The 25,444-nt window shown below is 30.3% G+C and overlaps 1 protein-coding gene and 1 long non-coding RNA gene across 6 annotated transcripts; one reads left to right on the top strand and one right to left on the bottom strand.

Annotated features, from left to right (window-relative positions):
- Positions 1 to 4,929: 4,929 nt before the first annotated feature.
- LOC107847357 lies at positions 4,930 to 6,562 on the bottom strand. Its single transcript, XR_001667449.2, has 3 exons — positions 6,451 to 6,562; positions 6,024 to 6,099; positions 4,930 to 5,193 (listed from the first exon to the last, which is right to left on the bottom strand). It is a non-coding gene; the product is annotated as an uncharacterized LOC107847357 (long non-coding RNA).
- A 9,241-nt stretch (positions 6,563 to 15,803) lies between these two features.
- Positions 15,804 to 23,313, top strand: LOC107848342. 5 transcript variants are annotated; one of them, XR_001667957.2, is made up of 4 exons: positions 15,810 to 16,013; positions 22,039 to 22,505; positions 22,582 to 22,645; positions 22,730 to 23,313. XR_001667957.2 is itself a non-coding variant. In XM_016693091.2 (4 exons), exons 2-4 carry the CDS (start codon positions 22,263 to 22,265, stop codon positions 22,926 to 22,928), a joined length of 510 nt encoding a protein of 169 aa, XP_016548577.1. In that variant the 5' UTR covers positions 15,870 to 16,013; positions 22,039 to 22,262; the 3' UTR covers positions 22,929 to 23,313. The 5 variants fall into 5 exon arrangements, 2 of the variants coding, with proteins under 2 accessions (XP_016548577.1, XP_047254840.1); XM_016693091.2 differs by having other exon boundaries at positions 15,870 to 16,013; positions 22,578 to 22,645; XM_047398884.1 differs by having other exon boundaries at positions 15,948 to 16,013; positions 22,290 to 22,505; positions 22,578 to 22,645.
- Positions 23,314 to 25,444: the final 2,131 nt, after the last annotated feature.

A 25,444-nucleotide genomic window follows, 5' to 3' on the forward strand; every position in this document is an offset into this window, starting at 1 on the left:
CCACCCTTTCAACTCTATGCCTGCAAAGAGTGGATATTAGAGCATTTTATCACAATTGTGTCTCGTTTATTCATCCAAAACAAGGTAATGTGTACGAATATTGAGTGAGAATGAGCGGTAAAATCATCACTCATCAAATTATATAAAAGTATTATGAATCATAATAATTAACAACTTCAAATAATTAGAAAGACGTAAAAATTTTTAGTTGACTCTCTAAATTCCATTACTGTCACATAAATGGGACAAAAGTAAAAGTACTATAAATCACAATAATTAATAATTTAAAATATTTAAAAACTATGTAAAGAATTTAGTTAACTCTCAAAAATTATATCAATACCACATAAATTAAGACAAGGAGTATTAACATATAATATTTAAAAATTACGTGAAAAGTATTATAGATCAGAATAGTTAATCTAAAAATGTTCTTCACATTAGGCCCGTACTAACATAGGCCATATACCCTCTAGTATAATATATATTAGTACGATCACTTTTATTTTTTTAAAAAAATACACACTTTTATTTATTTTTCCTTTTTAATGCCACATCAGCATTAATGGTGGTATTCATTCACTTTAAATACGTTAAGGGGGGTAAATAATTTCTCGTAAACTTAAAAGGTTAAAGTAAGTTTAGCAGAAAAGTTTAGGAGGGATTTTATGTCTTTTCTCTATTTCTTAAGTAATTTATGTTTGTTTTTTATTGGGATAATTTCAAATACATACAATAAACTAATTAGTTTATAACAAATATAGTCATATTTTTATGGAAAAAAACATAAATAACATTTCTTAGATAGAAAATTGTAACTTATAGCATAACTTTTATTTTTTCAAGTTGTAGCAAATCTTATAAAAAAAGGAATAAAAAACGTGTTTTTGTTAGTAGTAAAAATAAGAAGATATAATTTTTATATATGGAAAAAAGATTCTTATACCCTAAAAAAAGGGGATGATCGTTATTGTCAGATATCAATCATCACCTTAAATATCTCTAAAATGGTTTTCGTATAATTAATTAACATCTTAAACGTATCATTCAACAAATTTTGTTCTCATCTTACAAAATATCAGTTTCTATCAATTTTTCATTTATTCTTCTTAAACAACTTCAGTTGTATATTTAAAGTTGATCAATCTAATGGACAGTGAAAGGGTACATTCTCTGCTTGTAATGTATGGAGGAAGATGAGATGTTAACAGTATGTTAATTGTTAAAATTTTTTTATCCAATTAGTTTTTTTGATAGGTTATGTTTCTCGTTTTTTGAAAATCGTATTGTGCTTTCTATTTTTTAAAACAAATTTGGTATAGCGTTTAATTATAGAATTTATTTGTTTTTTTTATATGTTGATAGTATGAAATTATTTTGTTGAAAAATATGAATTTTGCAATATAGTAATTCTAAAAGTTGTATCCATTTTTTTTTGTAAATGTTGAAAGTATGAAGTATTGTTGAAAACATGAATTTTCATACATAGAAATTGTGAAAATTCATAAAATTCTTGCTAATGAAATTTGTATTATGGTTATAGGTAGACCTAGAGATTTTGCTATTGATGGGATAATTTATGATGCAGATTCAAAGTATAAGAAATTGGTTGCTGCAATATCAAAACAATTGAAGATTGATATTAATTCAATCAAAATTGAGATCAAATTTTTAATAAGTGATAAATGCCCATCAATGGCCGTACATAATAACACTGGAGTAATGGTGTATCTAGATAAAAAAGTAATGCAGATTTTTTGTTAGTTATCCATTGTATGTGAGAATAATTGATATGTCAATGGATGTTAACGAAAATATTGAATAATCAGTTATTTGTATTGGTAACAACATGAATACTGATTTATATATAGATAGACAAAAATTATACTCTACAAATTCTATTCGGTTGATTGGATTAACTCCAGATGATGAAATAATGGATGGAGATAGAGTTGAAATAATTGAAGAAGTTACCAATCTGGTAATTACAATAAATCGGACTTACATCGATAAAGAAACACTTTCACAAGTTATGAATTTGCACTCTTTTTTGCATCAGTTTACATTTCGAACAGAGAGATCTAGCGAAAAAGGTACGAATTATTCTAGCATATATCTTACCTTCTGAATAGTGTATATCTGTTTGGCATTTTAATTGTATGCTCTATAACTAATTGGTTGATTTTAAAAATCTTAAACAGCTACTACCTAGTTTTTCGTGTGGAAGAATGTACATTGTTTCTTAGAGCTTCAAGTACAAATAATACAAAGGTTTTCAAAATAAGAAAGTACTGTGAAATACTTACATGTTCGGCACGAGATCAAGTATATGCAAGACGACAAGGAGTGAAAAAGGTTATTGCTGGTTTGGTGTTGCCTAATTTTATAAACACTTATAGAATTTACACGCCAAATGATGTTTCCGCTGATATGTTAAAACAATATGGTGTGTTGTTAAAGTATATTCAAGCTTGGCGTGCAAAGAAACTAGCAATTAAGATGTTGCATGGTGATCCAACCGAATCATATTAGAAACTTCCAGGTTATTTATATTGGGAAAACACTATCCTGGATCAGTAATTAGTTGAGAGAAAATAGAAGAAAATATTTTCTTGTATGCTTTTGTTTCGTTGGATGCTTCAATTTGTGGATGGGAATATTGAGACCTATAGTTGATGTTGATGGTGCTGGGCTAAAATTAATTTATGATGGGACAATTCTAATTGCAAGCACATTAGATCCAAGAGGTAACAAATTAGTAGTTTACTTGTTACTTTCCAGTGTATGTTTTAGCTATAGCGTGTCAAATTTTTTATAGTATGACATCGGTATGTTTCTGATATCATAATGGTGTTAAGTTTTGAAATAAATACAACTAATACACATGTTGCTAATAATTGTGTATAAAGATCATATATTACCACTTGCTTTTGCATTGGTTGATTCTAAGAATATAGCATCTTGGACATGGTTTTTTCAGAAATTTAGAGAAGCTTTTAGAGAAAGAAATGAGATGTGTATTATGTCAGACGGAAATGAAAGCATATGGAAAGCAACATCAACAGTCTATCTAAATCTGTCACACCATGCTTGTATTTGGTATCTATGGGGGAATATAAAGACGAATTTTTGTAAGAATGTTATTGAACTACATAAGCTTTTTTTTTGCAATGGAAAAGTCATATACACTTCAAAAATTTGAAGAGTTGATGGGAAGGGTGAGCAAAATTGACAAGAAAGTGAGAGTATATTTGTACGAAATTGGATATCATAAATGGGTAAGGGTTCATTCTACGTTAAAGAATACTTGGACTCTAACATCAAATATTTCTGAATCCATACAAATAGGAAAGCTAGAAGTTTACCTGTTGTTTCTATGTTGGATTTTATGAAGTTAACTGTTGAATCGTGGAATGCAAAGCAAAATGAGGAAGAAAAAAATACATTGATTGTCCTAACGAAAAGACAAAATGACATTCTCAATGATAACAAGCAACAATCACATAATATGACGTTATGTTTTTAAATTAATTGTATTACAATTTTGTATATATTCATAAAAAAAAATTGTTGTTGGTTAGTGTGTTGACATTATCTTTGGTTTGTTTGTTTTAATTTAACGATAATATTATGAATTGTAAATATGTACTTTTCATATTATGTTGTTATATTTTTTTATATATTTATTAATAATATAATTCATTGTAGGTAAGAGCTTCAAACAAATTTTTGCATACCGCTACCGATGGAGTTAAAAGGTTTGTTGTATGCCTACGAAGTAAAAAATGTAGTTGTGGTCGATTTCAATTAGATGAGATACCTTGCTCTCATGCAGTGGCCGTTATTACATATCGCAACCAATACGGAGAGGACTGTTACTCTGCATACTACAGTAATAAGACTTTTAAGGATGTTTATGCAATACCAGTTGATCTTCCTCCTTGTGAGAGTACATGGAATATACCTCAAGAAGTGTTGGATGAAATTGTTTTACCGCCTAATTCTAAAAAATCACCCGGACGTCCACGTGTTGAGAGGTGGAAAGCACCAAATGAAGAAAAGTGCAAAAGAGCCAGGTTTACATGTAGCAGCTGCCACAGAGAGGGACACAACAAAAAAACATGCCAAAAACATGCTCCTCCAGTTTAATATTTTTTTTAAAATTTTTTTGCAAGTATGAATTTGTCATATTTTTAATAAATAATACAACTTATTTTTTGTTTGATATTTTGTGTTGATTGTCAACTTTATATTCAAGTTTTATATGACATTTTATGTAAACATATATATGCTGTCAAGAAAAAAAATGAAAAGAGGTGATATCAATTTCATTGTATGAGGTGAAATACAAAACAACTGTTAAAGTAGAATAACATTATATAAGGGCATAAAAGTAGTGCTTAAAAACGAAAAGAAAACTTTTTTCATACCTAGAATTATAATAAGACAACAATAATAAGCACCAAAAAAATATAAAAAAATACAATATCGATATATATTTGTAGTATCCAAAATCATGTATGTTGACATGAAATGAAATGATATCAATTTCATTGAACGAGGTGAAATACAAAACAATTGTTAAAGTAGCATAACATTATATAAGTGTATAAAAGTAGTGCTTAAATATCAAAATAAAAAACTTTGTTCATACCAACAATTATAAATAAGACAACAGTAATGAACATCAAAAAAATATAAAAACTCCAAAATCCATGTATATGTGTATTATCCGAAATCATGTATGTTGACATAAAATGAAATGATATCAATTTGATTCAACGAGTTTGTCACGACCCAAATAGCCATGAGTGGCACCCACACTAATCATTCTGTGGTAGAACTATCTAAACTGAATCATTACCCAATAACTTAGTCAATATTAAGATGATATTATTATAAAATCAACATAACAATAATAATCCATGACTAATTTTTATTAATGCGGAAGTCAAATAAACTACTTTCTAAAATTTCCAAGACCTGAAAGTCATCGTACAAGAACTACTAACAAAGATCATGTCTAAAGAAATATCCAAAAATAAGGTAAATAAGGAATGTTTCATTGCCCGAAAGATGGACAAGAACAAATAAAATGACCCATGGTAGCTTGGAGGCGTAGTGCTCACCCTTGGATCAAGATCTGCTATCAAACTCTAGAGGCGAGGTCATGTCTGAACTCTAGAACACTTTCTGCACTCAACAAAAGAAGAGTACAGGGTAGTATTAGTATAAACCACTATGTAATGGTAGGTATCATAGGCCAACTCAATTTAATAGCATGTACATAACATAAATCATATAACAAGTAGATAGATATCGTCACAGAACAAATATTAAATGAATCAATAATACAACAACAACAGGTCAAACAGTGCTCACAAATAAGCCACATAACCATCAAGAGTATCAACCATACTATAAATATCCACAGAATCAACACAAATACGTACACACATGCTATGGAACTTATTTTTGTCCAAATAGTCATGACCTGCAGGGAACAATCAATGTTCATGTACCATACCGGCGTGGTACCTGATCCAACATAAATATAAACGTACCGGCGTGGTACCCGATCCAAATAACCATATCCGTACCAGCGTGGTACCCGATCCAACATAAATATAAATGTACCGGTGTGGTACTTGATCTAACATAAATATAAAAGTATCGGCATGGTACCCGATCCAACATAAACATATCTGTACTGGCGTGGTACCTGATCCAACATAAATATAAACGTACCGGCGTGTTACCCAATCCAACATAAACATAAACAAGTACTATCAATATCAATTTACACAACCTCACAGCATACAACACAATGTACCAAGTTTACAAGTACACTTAAAGTCATAAGATAATTTCATCAAGTAAATTTTCAATAATCATTTATACACGCATCAACAGTCCAAACATCAATAATTTCAAGTATATCCAAATATCAATCAACAAGTATATCATTTAAGAGCATACACACAATTAAATCGAGTCTAAACTCGAATTAAACCATAACCTACCTCAATCGAAGAAACCGAATGCAAGCTACTTTACAATGATCTTGCCCTTTTGTAAAGTCTCCCAAATGATCAAAATCTGTTCAAATATATAATCTACATAAGAGTATGAATCTAATAACACTCATTTATAAATTCCTGACCAAAATTTTAATTTCTCTAATACTCAAATCGGAAGCAACGTAAGCAATGTACGAAAATTCAGATTCCCTCATATTCACATAAACCTAACATGAACCTTAACATTAGTGCCAATGATTGATAATCATTACCTAATATTTTAATATATTAAATTTTCCCACTAATTCCCTAATGATTGCTCTAATCATTACCATGGTTTTGCATGATATTTGATTCCACCTAATTCTTCAAAATTCATCATTCATTAATATACAACCCACAACTATTTAATAGGAACATAGAAAATCACCTAAAGCTTGTTCTTCGTCCCTCTACGCCGCAACAATTTTTGTTTTGCCCCTTTTTTTTTTTTTCATTTTCTTTACGCCAAAAAGGTTAAACCCTATTAATTGAAAGTCACATGATATCTAATAGTAAAAAAATAAAAGAAGATTGTGTTTTTTACTCATTAAACTACTACTTCAACTAATTATTGAAATTGCCCAAAACTTTTAAAAATGGTCGAAATTAGTTTTGAGCTTTGTAGAAATAAATTAAATTTATAAATTGACTAAAAATAATATATTTTGAACCTATTAAAAATATCAAAATTCTATAGTGAGGTCGTCTTGAAAAAAGTTGACTGTGCTCAAGCTTAACTTTATTAATGCTCAAGAACCTAAGTAATGACTCAAATCACTTTTGAACACCTCAAGAATTGATACTACTCATTTTGTGAATCATAATTTATGTACACCAACTACGGGGAGAGCTAATATAGAGAATATGAGAAAATTTCAAAAACGACCGGGAGGGTTGTTACAGAGTTAAAATACAAAATAACTGTTAAAAGTAGCAAAACATCATAGACGTATTCCTTAAAAGCCAAAACTAAACTTTGTTCGTACCAACAATTTAAATAAGACAATAGTAATCAGCACCAAACAACATTAAATATCAAATGCCTATCTATGCTTTATTTTTTTAGGGACATCTGGACTAACAACCTCTCTCAAGATGTTTGGACCATCGAGTCTGCTTGTAACATTGCCAGTAAGCTCACTTTCACTTATAGCACCATCATTTTGCTTTTTTCAAGCATAATTCCAAAGTAACGCATCATATCTCATACAATGGTTGGAAGCATTGAACTTGTTTGTTGAAATATCAAAAACACCATGACTTATAAACTCTGTAAATACACACGCATACATACCACAATCACTGAAAAATAATATTAAAAATGTTTAGCATATTAATATATACAATTATAATATAGTAATTTAAAGAATATAAATATATGTACTTAGACTGTGGAGCCTGTTGGGGAACGTCCCTCACAATAACTTATTTAAGTAGGTCGATCATGGCCTTGTAAATATATCCAGGATCTCTATCCCAATAGATATCCACTCGTTTACCATAGAAGTCAGTTATTGTAAGACCCAGTAAAATCCTAAAGCTTAATTCAGTCCTTTAAGCTTGTCAAGGGGTCCCAGACTTAGAAAATTCTAGCTAGGTTCCCAGACTTAACCTATTATTGGCCTTCAAAAGTTGGTAATCTCATTTCTTTACCTTAACGTCCTTTAATGGTCTATATTTTTATTAGTTCATGATAAGGAAGGTCAATGGGTGTTCCCGAATAAGTTTTAGATTTTTTGAAACACGTTTAGATCATGTTCGGAATCCCAAAATAGTGGACCAACGCGATCATGGTGCACCGCATCGCCAATCGCGTTGGTTAACATTTGTGCAGGCTACCAGAGCCAAAAATTTTGAGGCCCAATGCCATCATGGCGCGGTGTGTTTAGTATCACATCATAGCCCTCAATGCGCTGCGTCGCTTATAGTGTCCTCATCTAATTTTTGGTCATTAAATCTCCGCATTTTAAGGGTAAAAGTGTCAATTTCCCATCCTTAGATAAACCCAATAACACGTGATTCAGCCATATTTCCCCCCAAAATATAGAGTTTCTTTCAAGAACAAGCTAGGGTTTTCAATTAAAGATTCAAATTTAATACTCAAATTCAAGAATCTCTCTGTCAATCTTTGTAAAATCAGGAACTAAGGTATGTCAAGTGTTGATTTATAGATTCCTTTCATTCATAAAGTCCAAGAACCCTCTTTCAAATTATAAAACATGATATTTATGTTGTCGGTTGTTTGTAACCATATTTATCTTGTTGTATGATTTCCAAGTTGGAATCTTTATGTATTTTCATGAAACTACATTAGCATGCAAGATGAAATCCATGAATTCAGTTTTTTATGAGGTGTAATTTGATGATTTCACCTATTCCCTAAGTTGTGCATGTAGGGTGTTTGACTAAATGGCTAGGAGGATAGAAATTGGGTATTATAGCTCAATTGTGACTCAAATAATAAATGCATGCTTTACCCTTATGACCAAGACTAACTTCCATGATATTGTGTGCATTATGAGTATTTGATGAAATGTTCACGAGATTAGGTTGATGAAAGTATGGCATATGTATATGCAATTTCATCCATGTACAACATTATGACAACTATGTGTTTCATGAAATCCCCAACTTATTGTATTATGAATTGTTGATATTGGTTATGTATTCACGAAGTTTCAAGTCTTTTCAATTTTATGCTACGAGTCTTGGGGGTACTTGTACCCGATAATTTAGCTGTGTACCTAGGGCCACTGTCAGTTTTCACGATACTCCCATTCAAGCCATGATCATTAGAATTCAGTCAGTTACATGACTCAAGAAAACTCAGTAATCTCAGTCAGTTATCTAATCTCAGTAGTATTTTGCCAGTCAACAGAATTTAGTAAACTCTGTTCAAGTCAGCTAAAAGATACTATCAGTAACATTTCAATTCAGTTTAAATCAGTTCAGTGTCTCTTCAGTTTGGAGTAGGATTCAACATCGAGTAAACCCAAGGATGGGGACTCACATGTTAGTTAGTAGAGGGTGTGATCCTTAGAAGCAATCCTTGTATTCCAATACTATGTAGCCAGCGTAGGTTGAGATGTACCCTACTAGTTTAGGGATTATACACCTTATTTGAGTTTCCTACTAGAAGGGGTTGACGGAAGAGCTCCCTGTCAGAGAGAGTTTACTCACAGCTTGTCTTTACCTGTGACACGGTATAACACCCTTCCAGCTGGGATTACAGGTTGGACCCCACCAGTTTAGTTTTGGGGCATGTCGGTTAGATGATTACCTCACACAGTCTCAGTTTTGGATCCAGTCTCAGTACTATAACTCAATTCAGTTCTATAGTTTCAGGACTATCAGATACAATCGCTTAGGTCAGTACGGAACTCAGCTAGTTCTATCAAAATCAGGACTGTCAAACACAGTCACCTATTTAATAGTATATTAATTATACAAAATTCATGTTACCAGTATTCAGATTTCAGGACTGCAAGATACAGTCAATCAAACCAGTTTTTCATAATCAGAACTGTCAGATAACAGTCATTCCTTTATCAGTAATATGACATCAGTTCCTCGGTACTCAATAGACTTAGTCTTTTAGTATCTCAGTATTAGTACCCAAATATCAATAAATCCACGTTATCAGAATTCATGAGTCAATGTTATCACGATCTCAGATACAGTTACGTATTCATGCATGTATTCTTACGTTCATGTTATTCAGTCAGTTGGTATTGTTCATGCATATGAAATATTGCATTCAACCTACCTCACTTGCATACCAGTACATTTAATCATACTGACGCATTTGTGCTATGGTGTTTTATACCATAGGTTTAGAAGCACGCGCTCTAGAGTATCAGTAGCATTTCAGTTTTAGCAGTCAGAGTCAACAGTGAGTCCTCATCATTAGAGGATGTTATTATTTGATTATTTCATTCTTTCAGTACTTATTTTATTTTAGCAGATTAGTTGGGCGATTGTCCCATCAACTATTTATTCAGACAGTTCAGTTTTAGAGGCTTTCAGACTATAGCATGTTCAAACAGTTATTTCAGATATTTTTGATATTGTTATACCATATTTTTAGTTATGTATCAGTATTGAACCTTATGGCCTTTCAGTTCATGTTTTTGGATTTTACGATATTATCATTATTATTCAGGGCTCAGTTACAGATATCAGTCATGGGTTAGCATGTGGTCATTCGAGATTATGAGCACCGTGTAGCATTTTGAGTACCAGATTCAGGGCATTACAGTTGCAAACTAAAATAACGGTATGATGGTAGCAAGTTATTGGACATGTCGATGAATATTTTTGTTGTTCACAGCCCCTCCAATAAACGAATCATACACATATAGACACCTGTGTGTAATGTGAAACAATATCATAATCCAATGAAATAATTCACTAACGTTAACTGGAATAATAATATTGTCCACAGTATCACAACATATATTCACAGGCATCTTAAAACCCCTAATGTACTAACCAATATAGTGTTCAGGAGAGATGTATCTCATGCCCTTATTCGCACCCAACCAATGTTGCTTAATTACACAGACCTACTTAATGAACCAGACATCACTTGTGGTATGTGTTATTGGCTTCATCGTACTATACTTTGCTTTTTCCGCAAAAGTACATGATCATATCTACATGCTATTTTAAAGAGGAACGTAACAGTGATGAGCAGTAATTCATTCTAAACAATACATGTTAAAAAAGTTTACACAACAGTGATAAGCATCAATTGATTCTACACATGATATATAAACAACAGATTATACAACACAATTTTCAAACTCAATAAATAGGGTGTAGACAGGCTTTAAATCGCAAATCCACTCCCTTATATTAGCTTTATCAAAGATTGATTATGATTCATCTAAACATCAAAATATAACAAAAAATTTACAATTATTAGCAATCAAAACTTGCTACTTGCATTAATGCACCACTGATTGGGGCTCTTGCTTTCTTATATGCAGAATTTACAACAGTCTAAATTAATTAGTAGTGGATAGCATATCTGGCTGATGAGAGTTCAGCCTACCTTTATGTAGTTAGAGAAAGTGAAATAGATAATCTGTATGATCAGTCAAGACAATTGTGACATGAAAGTTGCACTAGATATTTCAATTTATGTGTTTAGTTATCCTTTTATGCATTCAACATGTAAACAAGATATTTTCAGAGGAATTCTTGGTTCCTTTAGAAGACTTAGGTCCCTTGAAATGCTTGAAATGAATGTTCAAACATTTTACTAAAACTTTTTCCACATTCAATACTCAGCCAGTTAACCTAAATCCAAAAATGTAATATCTTTCGATTCATACACATCGTAAAAAAATGAAAAAAAGAAGAGGCAATAACAAGAAGAAGTGTTATGTATAATTGGACAATGAAACTTTATAGCCTTGTTCATTCTATTATCAAAACTACATAAAACACACCACGTTGAGTTTCATTTCCCTGCTAATACTTAATCATAGGTATCATTGTTAGGATACATTTTCGGGTCTAAACAAGAACACATACATAAACAGAAACACATACATAAACACAATACATAAACACAAACACAATATATACAATATGCAGTTTGTATTAACTTAGATTTGGCACATACCTCATCATTCTATGGACGACCAGTGTGAATCATTATAAGAAACCAACCTTTCTTATGAATTTTTAATCCACCAAGCTCAAATTCAGGATTTATGATGACATTTTCAGCATTGTTTTTTGTACTCCTACGATTATTTAATAATGTTATATGATGTTATATATTAAACTCTTGAATGTATGATTTACTACATTAAGCTAAAAAATAAAGCATTATCTTTCACACACTTTCTTCAAATTCGCATAACACCAATCTGTAAATTGGTCAATCAATATATCTGGAACCTCAAATCCAACATAGTCTTCAAATGGATATTTTTTATTGAAGTAAACTAAGAATATTTCATGGCTAGAACCATAATATTAGTGTATTATCATTGGAGATTTATCAAAGTTCACTGATGATAAAGTGTGGGATTCAAATTTTGGTGTTTCAAGCATTCTATATGTAGGTTCTAGTGCGATTAGCTGAGACTCCATAAAGAATGACAATTTATCCAATGGAGAAAGTTTGTCGATCGATTTTGCATCAACAATGTCACCACACACTGTACATATAATTACATTCATAAAAGTCATGTAAAGGTTATTTTGTTATATTAAAAAAATAACAACCAATATTAATGTAACATTACCATCCTTTTTAGAAGCCATATCACGAGACAATTCATCCTTCAGGTTGATTAGTCCAGTAGAAATTTTTTCACATGTCTTGCTTGCATGTGGTATTTGTAATAAATCATTCAAAGACCGAGAATCATTCTTCTAATGATCATAAAAAATAAAATTAACTTTTTTAAAAAAAAATCTATCAAAAATTTTATATGTTCATACCTGATCTTCATTGAATTCATTAGAATTGATTCCTACAGAACTTAATTCATTCAAAATAGTCTTGACAGATTCAGCAACATATTATTTTACCTCCTTAAATTATTTCTCAACCTACTCATAAAAAAATAATGAATGTAATATTTCTTTTTAAATAATATATTCTGAACAACGTAAAAGCCATTAAATCAATTAAACTATTAAGACTTTATTACTGACCTTTTCCTGAAAATCAAACATTTCATTTAGAATTCGAGGACTCATAAGTGATTCACTTTGAATAGCAACAACTTTGTTCATGTTCAAACAACATTCATAAAATCATATTTGAAGAGCCAAATGAAATCCACCAAAGGTAAATGATGAGGGATTGATCTTCAAACCATGACTATTTGATTTATACAAATTTTTAAAGCACTCATTGCCCTAATCATAATTCAAGTACTCACCTGACTCAACTAAATCAAAGTATAACTTTGGTATGTAATCCCTTGGCAAATCAGGAACCAAGAACCTGATTATGAAATAAACCATACCAAATTTATACAAATCTTCTTTCTTAAAAAAATTCTCAGTCACAACAAAATCAATATAGAAATCACTTCTCTTGACCTTTTTAATATCAGGATAATACTTAGACATAAGATTGTTTGGATCTTTGGGATCTGAATAAAAATCAGGTTTTTGTCAAACCTTAAACCAGTGACAACACAAAATTTCCTCTAACCAAAATGCAACAACTTGCTATTTAACCGAAAGATGAATAAATAATCTCTATTATTCTCCGTCTCCGCGTGCAACAGATTTCAAAGAGTTGGGGCTACACTTTAAGCTGTTGCATCTTCAAAAAGTGCCTAAATTGAGTTTTTTCAAACATTTTGAAGTGCTCATTTTTCCATCTTAACATAAGGTCATTGAAAATATCAACCTTAATGTATGATGCCCAGTGACTATATATTTTTCGCTCCTACATACATTTACAAATACACAAATAAGAAAGTAAAAATACCAAAAAATTGAGCTGTTAATTGTTGCAAGAAAGTTAACTTTTAAATGTGTAGAAAATTATTACATACTGTAACATGAAAATCTTACATTCTTTTGTAAACACACTCAATCAAGAAAACAAACAATTTGTATAAATAATTTATACAAACTTTGAACAAAAAATCAAAAATCAAATTTTTTTTACAGAAAAAATAATAACTATTATTATAACACAAAAATTGTACATGCATTGATATTTTAAAGAATCTGTAAAAACATTATAAAAAATCATATGATTTTTGTGAAAAATTTCAGCAATTTGAGTTGAAATATCAAAAATCATATAGTTTTTATAAATCAATCATACAAATGTTAAAAAATAACTAAGAACTTTTACAAAATAAAAAAAATACCTTAACTTTTCGAGATTTCTTGTTGGATACATCCTTGGCATTTTTTACTTTAGCCCTCACCCTTGTTACTCAAGAAGGTGCTTCTCCTCCACACTTGAATTTTTTGAATTTGAGTAATTGAATCTCATCCTCAAAATCGGAGTCCGACACTTGTTCACTAACATTCTTTCTCTTATGATTCCTCTTATCTTGAGGAAAAAAACCTTTTTGTTGAGATTTTTTCAATATGCATGTTCAAATTGAGCGTCTTCAATGGTTCATGAACAAACAAAACTTCAAAGTTTGCTTATTGATGTAAGACCCACTTTCAACAATCTTTTTTTTACACTTATATAGAGGAGACGAATTGAAACAACCTAAATCAAAATGAAGGTCTAGAAAGATGAATGAGGCTATTATTCTCGATCATTCTAGAACTTCTACGCGAATTAAATTCGAATTTAGACATGATTTATGAATATATATCACAACGGAGAATGAAAAATCCTAAATAGATCAAATTTGAGTTTTTACTCAAAGAAGATAAATACCCAATTTATTTTTCAACAAAAAGCTTGAGTACGTTAATGGAGAAAAGAGTTTCAATAAAGTTTTGTTGGTTGAGTATGTGAATGGAGAAAGAGAAAAGTACTTCAGAAAATTTTTTGGATAATGAAATATTTTTTTACATCATAATACACTTTTTCTTTTAATAAAGTTGTTTGATAAAAGTGTGCAAAGTTTGAATTAAAATATAATATTTTTTATCATAATTATCAATATACTATTTAAGGGGAAGATTGATTACAACCCTATAAATATGGGACTAATTTTAAATTATATAATTAAAAAACAAATTTTGGAAATCAATAAAAATAATATATATTTTAAAAAGTTACTATAACTTACAATGAAAAAGCTATTATTGCAATTATCTAAAAGTGATGCTAGAATTTGTAATTTTGAATCTAATAATGGTATATGAGATAATTTTCTCTATTTTTATTTACATAAAAAATAAACAACTTGTTCCTCTGGCACCGAAGGCCCAAACCAAACTAACATTCTAACCGATCCAAGAGATATTTAGCCTAAAATATATCTAGCCCACTCTATATTTCCTTTCTGATTTTTTCAGACACTCTCTATTTCCCTTCTGATTTTTTTCAGGGCCTCTTTCCTTTTCATTTATTAATTTTATTTTTTAAATATTTATTATTTTATTTGTTTATGGCTAAATGATAATTTTTTGATAACTATTAATTTAATTATTCACAAGAGAAATTCGTAGATAACTTTTCGAACTTGTATATGCATTGAATGCGATAGATAAATAGTTATTTAGTGTATATATAATGTATTGATATTGTATATATCTGTATAAACATGTATCAATATTTTATAAATAGTTATGTAATGTATCAATAAGTATAAATGATGTATAAACGTGTATCGATATTATATAAATAGTGTATAAATATGTATCAAAATCATGTAAATGGTATATTAAAGTGTATCGATATATATCAATATTATGTAAATTAATTATGTAGTAATATATATATATATATATATATATATATATATATATACGTTTCAACCTAATAAATAAAAGTATAAATACAAAATAATAAAATAACATAGTTGTTTCTTTTCTTTTTTTCATAAAAGATATGAAATAATTAAGAGCAAAAAGTAGTTAATAAAAAAAAGAGCAACAAATTTTAATTATTTTAATAAATAAAGAGGAATAACATAGTGAAAAAATAGCACTAATATTCTTTTAAAAAAAATTGGAGCGGAAAAGTTTTAAAAAAACAACTAGTTTTTTTTATATAAAAAAATAGGGCAGAAAAAGAAACATTTTTTTAAAAAATGCCGTAAAAAAAAAACCAACATAAATGATGTTTTGTAGATTAAAGGCGGGAACAAGCCCATTTATTAAACCAAAAAAATGTACAACCAAACCAGAAAAGGCCTGGTCCAAACAAAAATGGGTCTTGACAACTTGAAATAAAATTTTCAAAATAAACTTAAAATGCAGATAAATCTCAACTTGCTCATACCAAAGTGTGGATATTCATACCAGTCGACATCTTGAATCTCTCACCAGGTGAGGTACTTCTATCCAAAGAAAAACGTTTTCAACTTGGTATATATATGTATTTGACTTATCTGCTCCCCATTGCTTGTGTTTCATTATCTGTTCAAGTTATGTAGAAACCCTTTAATCTTGCTATAGTTGTGCTGAATGCTTATCTGAATATATGGTGTGCCTTTTTTTATCCAATTCAATTATACTCCTTCCTTTTGCTGGTATTTCTGTGACATTATTAAATAAGTAATTCCCTGCAAAATAAAAAACTAAGTTAGTTAAAAAATCAACAAGAGTATTACCTTTCCGAAGGGAATGTGATACTCTTACTATCATTTTTTTCAATCAAATCCTTGATGATGTTGACCTCAATTGTTACACACCCTGGTATCTCCCAATTTCCCTGAATAATTTGACACATACTCCATGAGTCAGTTTCCACAATTAGCTGTTGAATAGATTGGCTTCTGCAATAAGTCAGACATTACTTTATTGTTGTTGCTTCAGCTACCAGACTTGTATCAGGGATTTTCAAACCCTTAGCCATAACTGAGTTACCTCATGCATCCCTCAAAATAAAAAGCAGCTGAACTGGGGCCTGGGTTTCCCTAGAAGCCCCATCAATATTAGTCTTAAACCAGTTTTGAGGGGGTGGACACCACCTAACTACTCTTGTCAAGTAAGTAGGTCTATATCCATGTAAAAAATGCACCATATAAGGCCAATCCTTACCTGCAACCTCCACTTTAAATTTGACTTTCATAAGCTTTACAATTGTGTCGTTGATGTCCTAAAATTATTTTCTCCAACTGTAAGACCCACCATGCATCTTATTATTTATTCTTTTCCATCAAAACCATATGATAACTATAGGAATCACCTTATATGCAACTTTAACTCTAGAATTACCATTTTTCTCCCACCACAATCTGACACATTGCTTTAAATTTAACCTTAGGTCAATTATTCCTGCTGCTTCACAGTAATGCTGCCATATTTTCTCTGCAATGTCCCCTTTTAGAAAAAGATGATTAATACATACATATTAGTGAGAAGTGTTAGGTTCCCACTGATGCACAACAACTACTACTGGTACCTTTCCTAACCAGACCCTCAAAGTAAGAAAAGAAAGTTTAAAATAAATACCTAGATACCAAACACTCTTGATAGTGAATTTCCCACTACTGGTTTTGGTCCACTAAGGTCTGTCACTTTTATTTTCAAATTGCACCATATTCATGTTATTTCTGATATGATTAACCACTTCATCTGGGACTGATTCTTGCATTTTCTCAAAATTCTATCCTTTTTTATTTAAGAAATCACCAACATCCTTTAGGGGATAACATGTCTGCACATTAGAAGGCTTCATAAGCAAAGGTCCTGTGTTTGTCTAGTTGTCAAACCAGATTGTAGATGTACCACTTTTAGGCTCCCATCATATTAAATTTTAAATTTTCTCCCTGTTTTCCAACAATGCTTTTCACTTTTGTGAACTACCTTTCCATTGAACTAAAGTTGGTATTTGTTTCTTGTAGTATTTGTTCCACAAGAAATTAGTCCACAAGTTACTTTGCCTTCTAAATCTCTACCATAATTTAGCGTACATAGCCTTAGAGACATCATTCAAGGCTCTCAAACCTAGCCCCCTGCCTTCTTTTGTAAACAAACCTTATCCCATGCACACCAATGCTTGCTCCTACCATTCTCCTTATTACTTCAAATAAACTTTGCGAATATCCCATGCAACGCTTGAATGACACACTTTGGAGGAACAATTGTAGATAGGACATATATGGTATACTTTGCAATAGCTTATCAAAATAACTTACTTCCCTCCATATGAGAGCATTCTACCTTTTCATGCTTTTAAATTTCCTCTAACTATCTAGTAGATCTGCATAGTGCTCTTTACTCTTCTTTTGGGAAATGGGAAAACCAAGGTATTTCAAAGAAAAAGATTCCTTAGCCATTCCTTTACTTTACTCCACCCGCGGCACCATGTTACTATCAGTATTTCGATGTATGTAAAAGAAACTTTTGTCTTTGTTCACCTATTGCCCTGATTTTTGCTGATACTCATGCAAAATCCGCATAATTCTCTCATAAAGTACTTATTAGATGAAGCAAAAATGATGGTGTTATCTGCATATGCTGGATGATTAAGATTAAAGATCCATGTAGGTATTCCATATCCAACATAACAAGGGTCCTGAAATAAATTATTAAGAGCCTTTGTCAACACCTCAATAGATAGTATAAAAAGAGCAGGAGATAATAGGTCCCCTTGTTTTACTCCTCTAATGGAGTGGAAAAAACCTGCAGGCTGCCTATTTAACAAGACAAAATAGTAATTATTAGAGATTAATCTCCAAATTATATCTACCACCCTATTATAAAAGCCCATTTTCCTCAGCACCCTCATTAAGAAAAATTCGGAAACTCTGTCATATGCTTTAGACATATCTAATTTTAATTCCACAATAGCACGTTTCCCCCTCTTACCAATGTCTATAATTAATTTTCGAGTCAAAATTACATTTTCAATTGTGCTTCTTCCCTTTACGAAATTGGATTAATTAGGATAAATCAGTCTAGGAAGTATTCTGTCAAGCCTATCATGAACAATTCTTGAAAGAATCTTGTTCACAAAATTACTTAGACTAATAGGCCTTAAATCTGATACAAATTGTACATTTTATTTCTTAGGAATGAGGAATAAATTAGTATGAGTAATAGATTTAGGAAGAGTGTTCCCTGCTAAAAAACTCCATTACCATCCTACAAATGTCAGACCCAATAATATCACAGCATGATTGATTAAAAAACCCAGAAGACCATCCGGGCCGCAAGTACTATCACCATTTAGGCTAAAAATTGCCTGTCTCACTTCTTCTTCCATATGAATAGTTTTAATAGCTATGTTATCCTCAACAGAAGTTAATTCAGGGATGTAATTCACAAAGAAAAAATATTACCTTCTCTTTCTTGAGTAAATTGTTTTTGATAAAAATCAATGACAACATCTGCGATCTGTTTATCATCTTCCAACCAACTACCATGTGTATCTAAAATTCTGCTTATATTCAATTTATTCCTTCTTTCTTTGACTAAATTATGAAAGAATTTGGTATTTCTATCACCACTTTTAAACCAATCATACCCTGCCTTTTGTTGCCAATAACTCTCTTCCAAATGAAGATATTTGGCATATTCAGCTTTATCTCTTTCCATGGAGACCCTATTTTTAGGAGTTAGGAACTCTTCAAATAGATTCTCTTTGATTTTGACAATTTCTTCTGTAATTAATAACTGCTGATATTTCTCCCTGCTCCACATAGATAGAGCTTTTTTAACCTGCTTAATCTTCTTCTTGAAATCTAGGAATGGATTATCCGACATAGCCAAATCCCAATTTCTTTTAACAACCTCTTTAAAATTCTTATTCTTTCTCCAGAATTTCAAAAAATTAAAGGACCTCTTCACTTTATGAATATTATTATCACAACTCAGAAAAAGAGGAGCATAATCATATCCATCTCTTGGTAAATGCTCTACTTCAGAGATAGTAAAAAGACCCTTAAACTCCTCATTAGTCAACACCCTATCCAATCTTTTAAATATGCAATCATCCCCTGCTCGACCATGCCACCAAGTAAAAGGGATACCTTTGTGTTGAACTTGCAATAAATCACATATTTCAATTCAATAATGAAATTATCTATATCCGATTCAGTAACTATAACTCCACCTATCTATTCTTCTCTATTTAGCACAAAATTTAAGTCACCACCTATAATTCAAGGGCTGATATTACCATTATCTAGAGACACTATTTCATCCCATAACGCCACCATGTCTCTCCTATCACACTTTGCATACACAATAGTAGTTTAAAATTCAAGTCTAGGAAATTGGTTGGCTGCCATTTTTGTTGTAAATAGTTAGGCCGAACGGTCATATTTGGTTACTACTTTAGTCGAAAGATTATTTTAGCTAAAGGATGATAAGTGTGCTATTTTTTGTGTAAAAAATTTAACTCAATAAACATTTTGTATAACTTTTCCCCTTTTTATTAATAGACTTTGAGAGATCCATATTTAAAAAAAGTATCTATCCTCTTTTTAATCAGAAGTGTAAATAAAAATTTTCAACGGACATATTAAACTTTTTAAAAGATTTCATTGAAAAATATGTAAGAAAAAGTTTTATAGTTTAATTTATCTTTAACACTTATGTACTCTTCACAATTATATATCCACTTTACCAAAAACATATATTTGTTTGAAAAAATTACGGATCATAGATAAAATAATTCTTTAATTCTTTGACATGGTTAAAGTTTAAAATAATTTCTTTACATGGTTAAAGTTAGTTGGGATAGCTGTTGTTTATGTGGGCCTGCATATACAAATAGTAAATAGTGTAGCATATATATCAATTTATTTTAAATTAAACAAAGATACTCTCTCACTTAATTGTTGTTTTTGTGCTAATTTAAAATGGGCAAAATTCAGAAATAGCATACTTAAGAGCCTAATTGTTAGTTTTATAGCAATAGTTTCATAATTACATTTTATAGCAACTTATATTTGTATTTTTTAAAAATTTTGCTGTAAAAATACATATACAATAAATTTACTGCCCTTAATTAACTGAAATTAGTTGAGCTATATATGGTATAATTACCGATCAAGTAAATTTATAGATTCCTTTTCCATTTAAAACTCTTAAAAAATGTGACTTCTGTTATATCTTCATAAAACGTTTACAAAAATTCAAATTTCAGTTTTTCCCCATTAACAGTTGCATCTTTTCTTAGCAATTTGTTCTAAACCAACCCTGTTTTGGAAATTCAAGCATTGTTGTTGCTAAATTAAATTAGACTTATTCTTCTTCGAAATCAATAGCAATTGTAAAACGATGCACTAATTTGTTTGAATCAAATTCAATTGTTGATTCTTCTTCCATTTGTTTGAATTCAACTGTCAGTTCAAAATTCAACCATTACTACTGTTAAGTTACATAATCATTGTTGTTGTTCAGTTCAATTTTTTTTAACCATTATTGATGTGCCTATCGAGTTTTTATTATCGTCGTTAATTTATATGTGAAAAATTTGTAAAAGAAATTTGAGTTAGAATCAATGCAGCAGTAAAATTGAAATTCAATTAGCTGTTGCAAATTTCAGCTTAAAAGTTGTTTCAAGTGTAAAAAATTCAGTATTCCACTATTGTTTTGAGAATAGTTTTTTGTTATTTTGATTGTTTTAACAATTGAACAAATTGTAAACAACTTTTGAATTGAAGTTTATTCAATTATTTTCTGAAATACTAGATGAATGAATGATCGAATTTAGATGTTGAATTTGATGATATTCTATGAACCCATATCAAAGTATAAATTATCTGCTCCATATGTATTTTTGATGTGCTTAATGGTAACACTGCATATGTATTTTTGATATGATTAATATTAACACTGCATATGTATTTTTGTTTTGTTGTCGGAATTCTATAGTATAAATGTATATTTGAAAAGATATTTTACTTTAAGAAAATATTGTGTAAATTTATTTTTTAAATTGACATGTTGGCTGTGTAACTTTGTTTGCACTTAAATCCTAAAAGTGAGTATTATAACAAGTGACATTTGACAAATATGTATAAAACATATTAAATTACAAATTAGGTATGCTCCAGATGTATTTTTTGATATGCTTAATGTTAACATTACATATGTATCTTTGATATGATTTATGTTAACACAGCATATGTATTTTTATTTTGCTTGTCGGAATTTGAGAGTATAACTATATATGTAAAAATATATTTCATACCTGTTTTACTTCCGTTTGATTCAGTAGGTTTTGTATTTGGTTGAAAACTTTTACGGTGTTTGTATATTACTTTAAACAAATATTGTTTAAATGGAGATGTTGGCTGTGTAACGTTGTCTGCACTTAAAGTTGTAAAGTGTGTGTTAAAATAAGTGACATCTGACAAATATGTATATTTGTTTATTTCTTGGTTAAATCAAGTAGAAATGGGAAGCATATTAGTCCTTGTGAAGCACTCTGGTCGATGAACGTACGAAAATAACTTTGAAGAATATGTCACTGATGCTATACTGTTGAGCACATCAGAAACATTCGTTGAGCTGCACGATATTTTTGCATCTCACTTAAGTGTGGAATTAACCAGCAAACGTATTCAAGTGGAAAATCAAATCACTACTAATGTAGGACAGATAGAAATACATAATGATATGGGTTTAAAGATATTTATATTGCAGAAAAAGATGATACAAAACATGAATTGTCTTCTTTTATACATAAGCATTTTGGAGAAAGTAATAGGGAACAACTTGGCAAGTTCATCTATATGTGTTGCTGAAAGAGGAATCAACTGTAACAACTTGCAAACAGTGATAAATACAATATATGAAGGAGCTTTGATTGTTTGCGAAGATATACAAGCATTAGATGTTTTTGAGATAGACACTATTGAGGTAATTATCTCAAACCCACATCACAAGCATATTGAGGATGATCGGGTTTACTTGATAATTTTTTTTTTAAAGTCAGTCATGAAGGACTATTCAATTAGGGAGAAGTTTCAAACGCACAGTAAAAGGTCAAGTAAGAAAACGTACGTACATTCTATATCACTTTGATTTTGTTTAATATTACTTTGGATATGTATTTTGAATGTATTAAATCATGTTTGATGCAGTTATATATTGTTTTGCAAATCAAGAAACTGTGAGCTCTTAATGCATGCATCAGACATGGGAGACACTGGAATGTTTGGAATTAGAAGATTCATACCTGAACATACTTGCCCAGTGAAGGACAAAATCTATCCAAAGGTGCATGCAACTAGTATGTTGATAGCTGGTATGGTTAAACAGAAATTCAAAAACCACAAATAAAAACACAGTGCGACAGAAATAAAAAATGACATGAAGGAAGATTTTGGTATGGATTTGACATACACTTTATGTTGGAGGGCCAAGGAAAGAGCGTTAGAAGAGTTGAGGGATAAACCATTAGCATCTTATGGGAAACTGCCATCATTCTTATATGTGTTGAATACTACCTATCCAAAGTCATATATAAAAATGAAGAAGACAGATGATAATGCGTTTTTGTATGTATTTATTGCTCTACATGCATTCATTAAAGGGTTTGATCATTGTAGACCAGTCGTAGTTGTTGATGCTAGTCATCTGAGAGGAATGTATACTGGACATTTGTAAAAGTATGTACAATGAACGGAGCAGGTTAGTATCTTTTAATAATAATTACATTATACAACTTATTGTATTTTTTTTGTATTTCTGCAAATCACTTGAAAAATACATATATCTACTTCATATATACATAATTGTATATAATTACATATAGTTTCAAAGATTCCTGAATGAAACATGTAAAATTGATTATATTTGATAGTGAGGTGCATGTAGATTTTATTATATGTAATTGATATCATTTCAGGTAGATAAAATATATAGTTTAATTTACCGGTATTTGTAATAAATATATATGCAGTTCCTATATGTATTTATATCGGCCTGCACAGAATTTTTTTTTATATATGCAGGTTATATATTTTCTTTGACATATGGTGTGCTTGATTCTAAAAATGATGCATCCTGGACGTGGTTTTTCGAGAATCTAAAGGGCGCGTACGGAAAAATATAAAACATGTGTATGTCTGATAAGAATCCAAGCATCATAAAGACTGTTGGTGATGTGTACAAAGATGTTCCACATTATGCATGTATGTGGCATCTATGGGAAAATGTGAAAAAACTTTACAGAAAGTCACACGATGCATTGTCAAAGATCTTTTATACAATGGCCAAATCATATTCAAAGTCAGAATTCCACATGTTAATGGAAAAAGTTGAGGCAGCTGATATTAGGGTGAAGAAATATTTGAAATTGGCGGGTTACGAAAGGTGGGCTAGTTCGTATGCAATAATTCACTGAGGATGGACTTTGATTTCAAATATTGCGGAGTCAATAAATGGAGTGCTTGTATCAGCTAGAGAACTGTCAATTTATGACTTTCTTGAGGAAGTTCGATTACTGTTTGCAAAATAGAATTGTGCACATAGGTAGGAAGCTTCATATACCTTCACAACACTCATTGAAAAGTTTAATGACATACTCAGTGAGAACGAGGCTTTGTGTACCTGTATGATGGTATGACCTTTTAGATTTGTGAAAATTATAATTATGAAAACATAAATATAAAAATACTTTCCATTCAGTTGTAAATTAATGAAAAGATATACAACATAAAAAATATGAACATTTAAAAAGATAATATGTATTTTGTTGTATTGAAAATTATTAACAACATCATATGTATTTGGCTACTCTGTAAAAATATACTCTGCATATGTATTTTTATTGCATATGTATTTTTTTTGCAAAATGCTGGTGTGCTTACAACATATCATGGAATATGGAATTCATCTTTTTGTATCAGTGCATTTAATTTTTTATTTTTATGTCAGGTTGTACCAGCCACATAATATGTGTATATGGTACACGACAAACAAAAGCACTTTATTATTTGCATCAAGGAAAAAAATACTCATGTAATGCTTTTCAAATAGATGAGATATCATGTGCACATGCTTGTGTGGTGTTGGAGAAAAAGAATTTTGAGAAGGGGCCATACTGTTCTGATTTGTTTAAACCAAAAAACCGTTTTGAAGACATATGATGTTCCAATCTACCTGTTGCCACACAATGCTGACTGAATAATTTCAGAGAGCATACTTGATGAAATAATACTGCCTCCAAAATTCAAAAGACCTTCAGGAAGACCTGCAAAGAAGGATAGTGAAAAATCAGGCCAGGATATGTTTGGAAAGAAGAATATCAACTCATGCGGCGGTTGTGAGGCTAAGGGTCACAATAGGAGTTTTTGTAGGAAATATTGCCAATGATACATTTCTTCTTCTGTATTATTTCTTAAAACTTTTATTTTCATTTTTTATAATGATGAACTAATTTAGTTTAATTAATACATTATGAATCATTTGACAATTGAAGACAGTAATATCTGAATACTAGAGCTATATATGTTTCAAAATCTGAACATTACACATGTATTTTCAAGCAGCAGTTCATATGTATTTTTGACATAGTAAATATATTTTAGGTTAAAGATGGTAACTTTGATTAACCAAACAAGTATATGATTCCTAATTGTTCAAAGGTTTAAATATATGTGACATATTCTGCAAATATATGTTTGAATTGCATAATGTTATTACTTTATATGTATTTGTATTGAAAAAATATATTTGATGTATAATTCATATGTACTTTTAAGAAAAATATCATCACTGCATATGTATTTTGTAACTAAAATCAAATCTATAACTACATAAAAAATTCAAATTTATCTTTAATTCAAATTCTC

This window comes from Capsicum annuum, chromosome 11 (genome assembly GCF_002878395.1).
Source record: "Capsicum annuum cultivar UCD-10X-F1 chromosome 11, UCD10Xv1.1, whole genome shotgun sequence".
NCBI lineage: Eukaryota > Viridiplantae > Streptophyta > Magnoliopsida > Solanales > Solanaceae > Capsicum > Capsicum annuum.

Coding starts and splice junctions, on each gene's coding strand:
- LOC107848342 (XM_016693091.2), top strand. CDS start 22,263: ATGGGTTTAAAGATATTTATATTGCAGAAAAAGATGATACAAAACATG. Junction 22,506..22,577: donor TTGAGATAGACACTATTGAG/GTAATTATCTCA, acceptor TTTTTTTTAAAG/TCAGTCATGAAGGACTATTC. Junction 22,646..22,729: donor AAAAGGTCAAGTAAGAAAAC/GTACGTACATTC, acceptor TGTTTGATGCAG/TTATATATTGTTTTGCAAAT.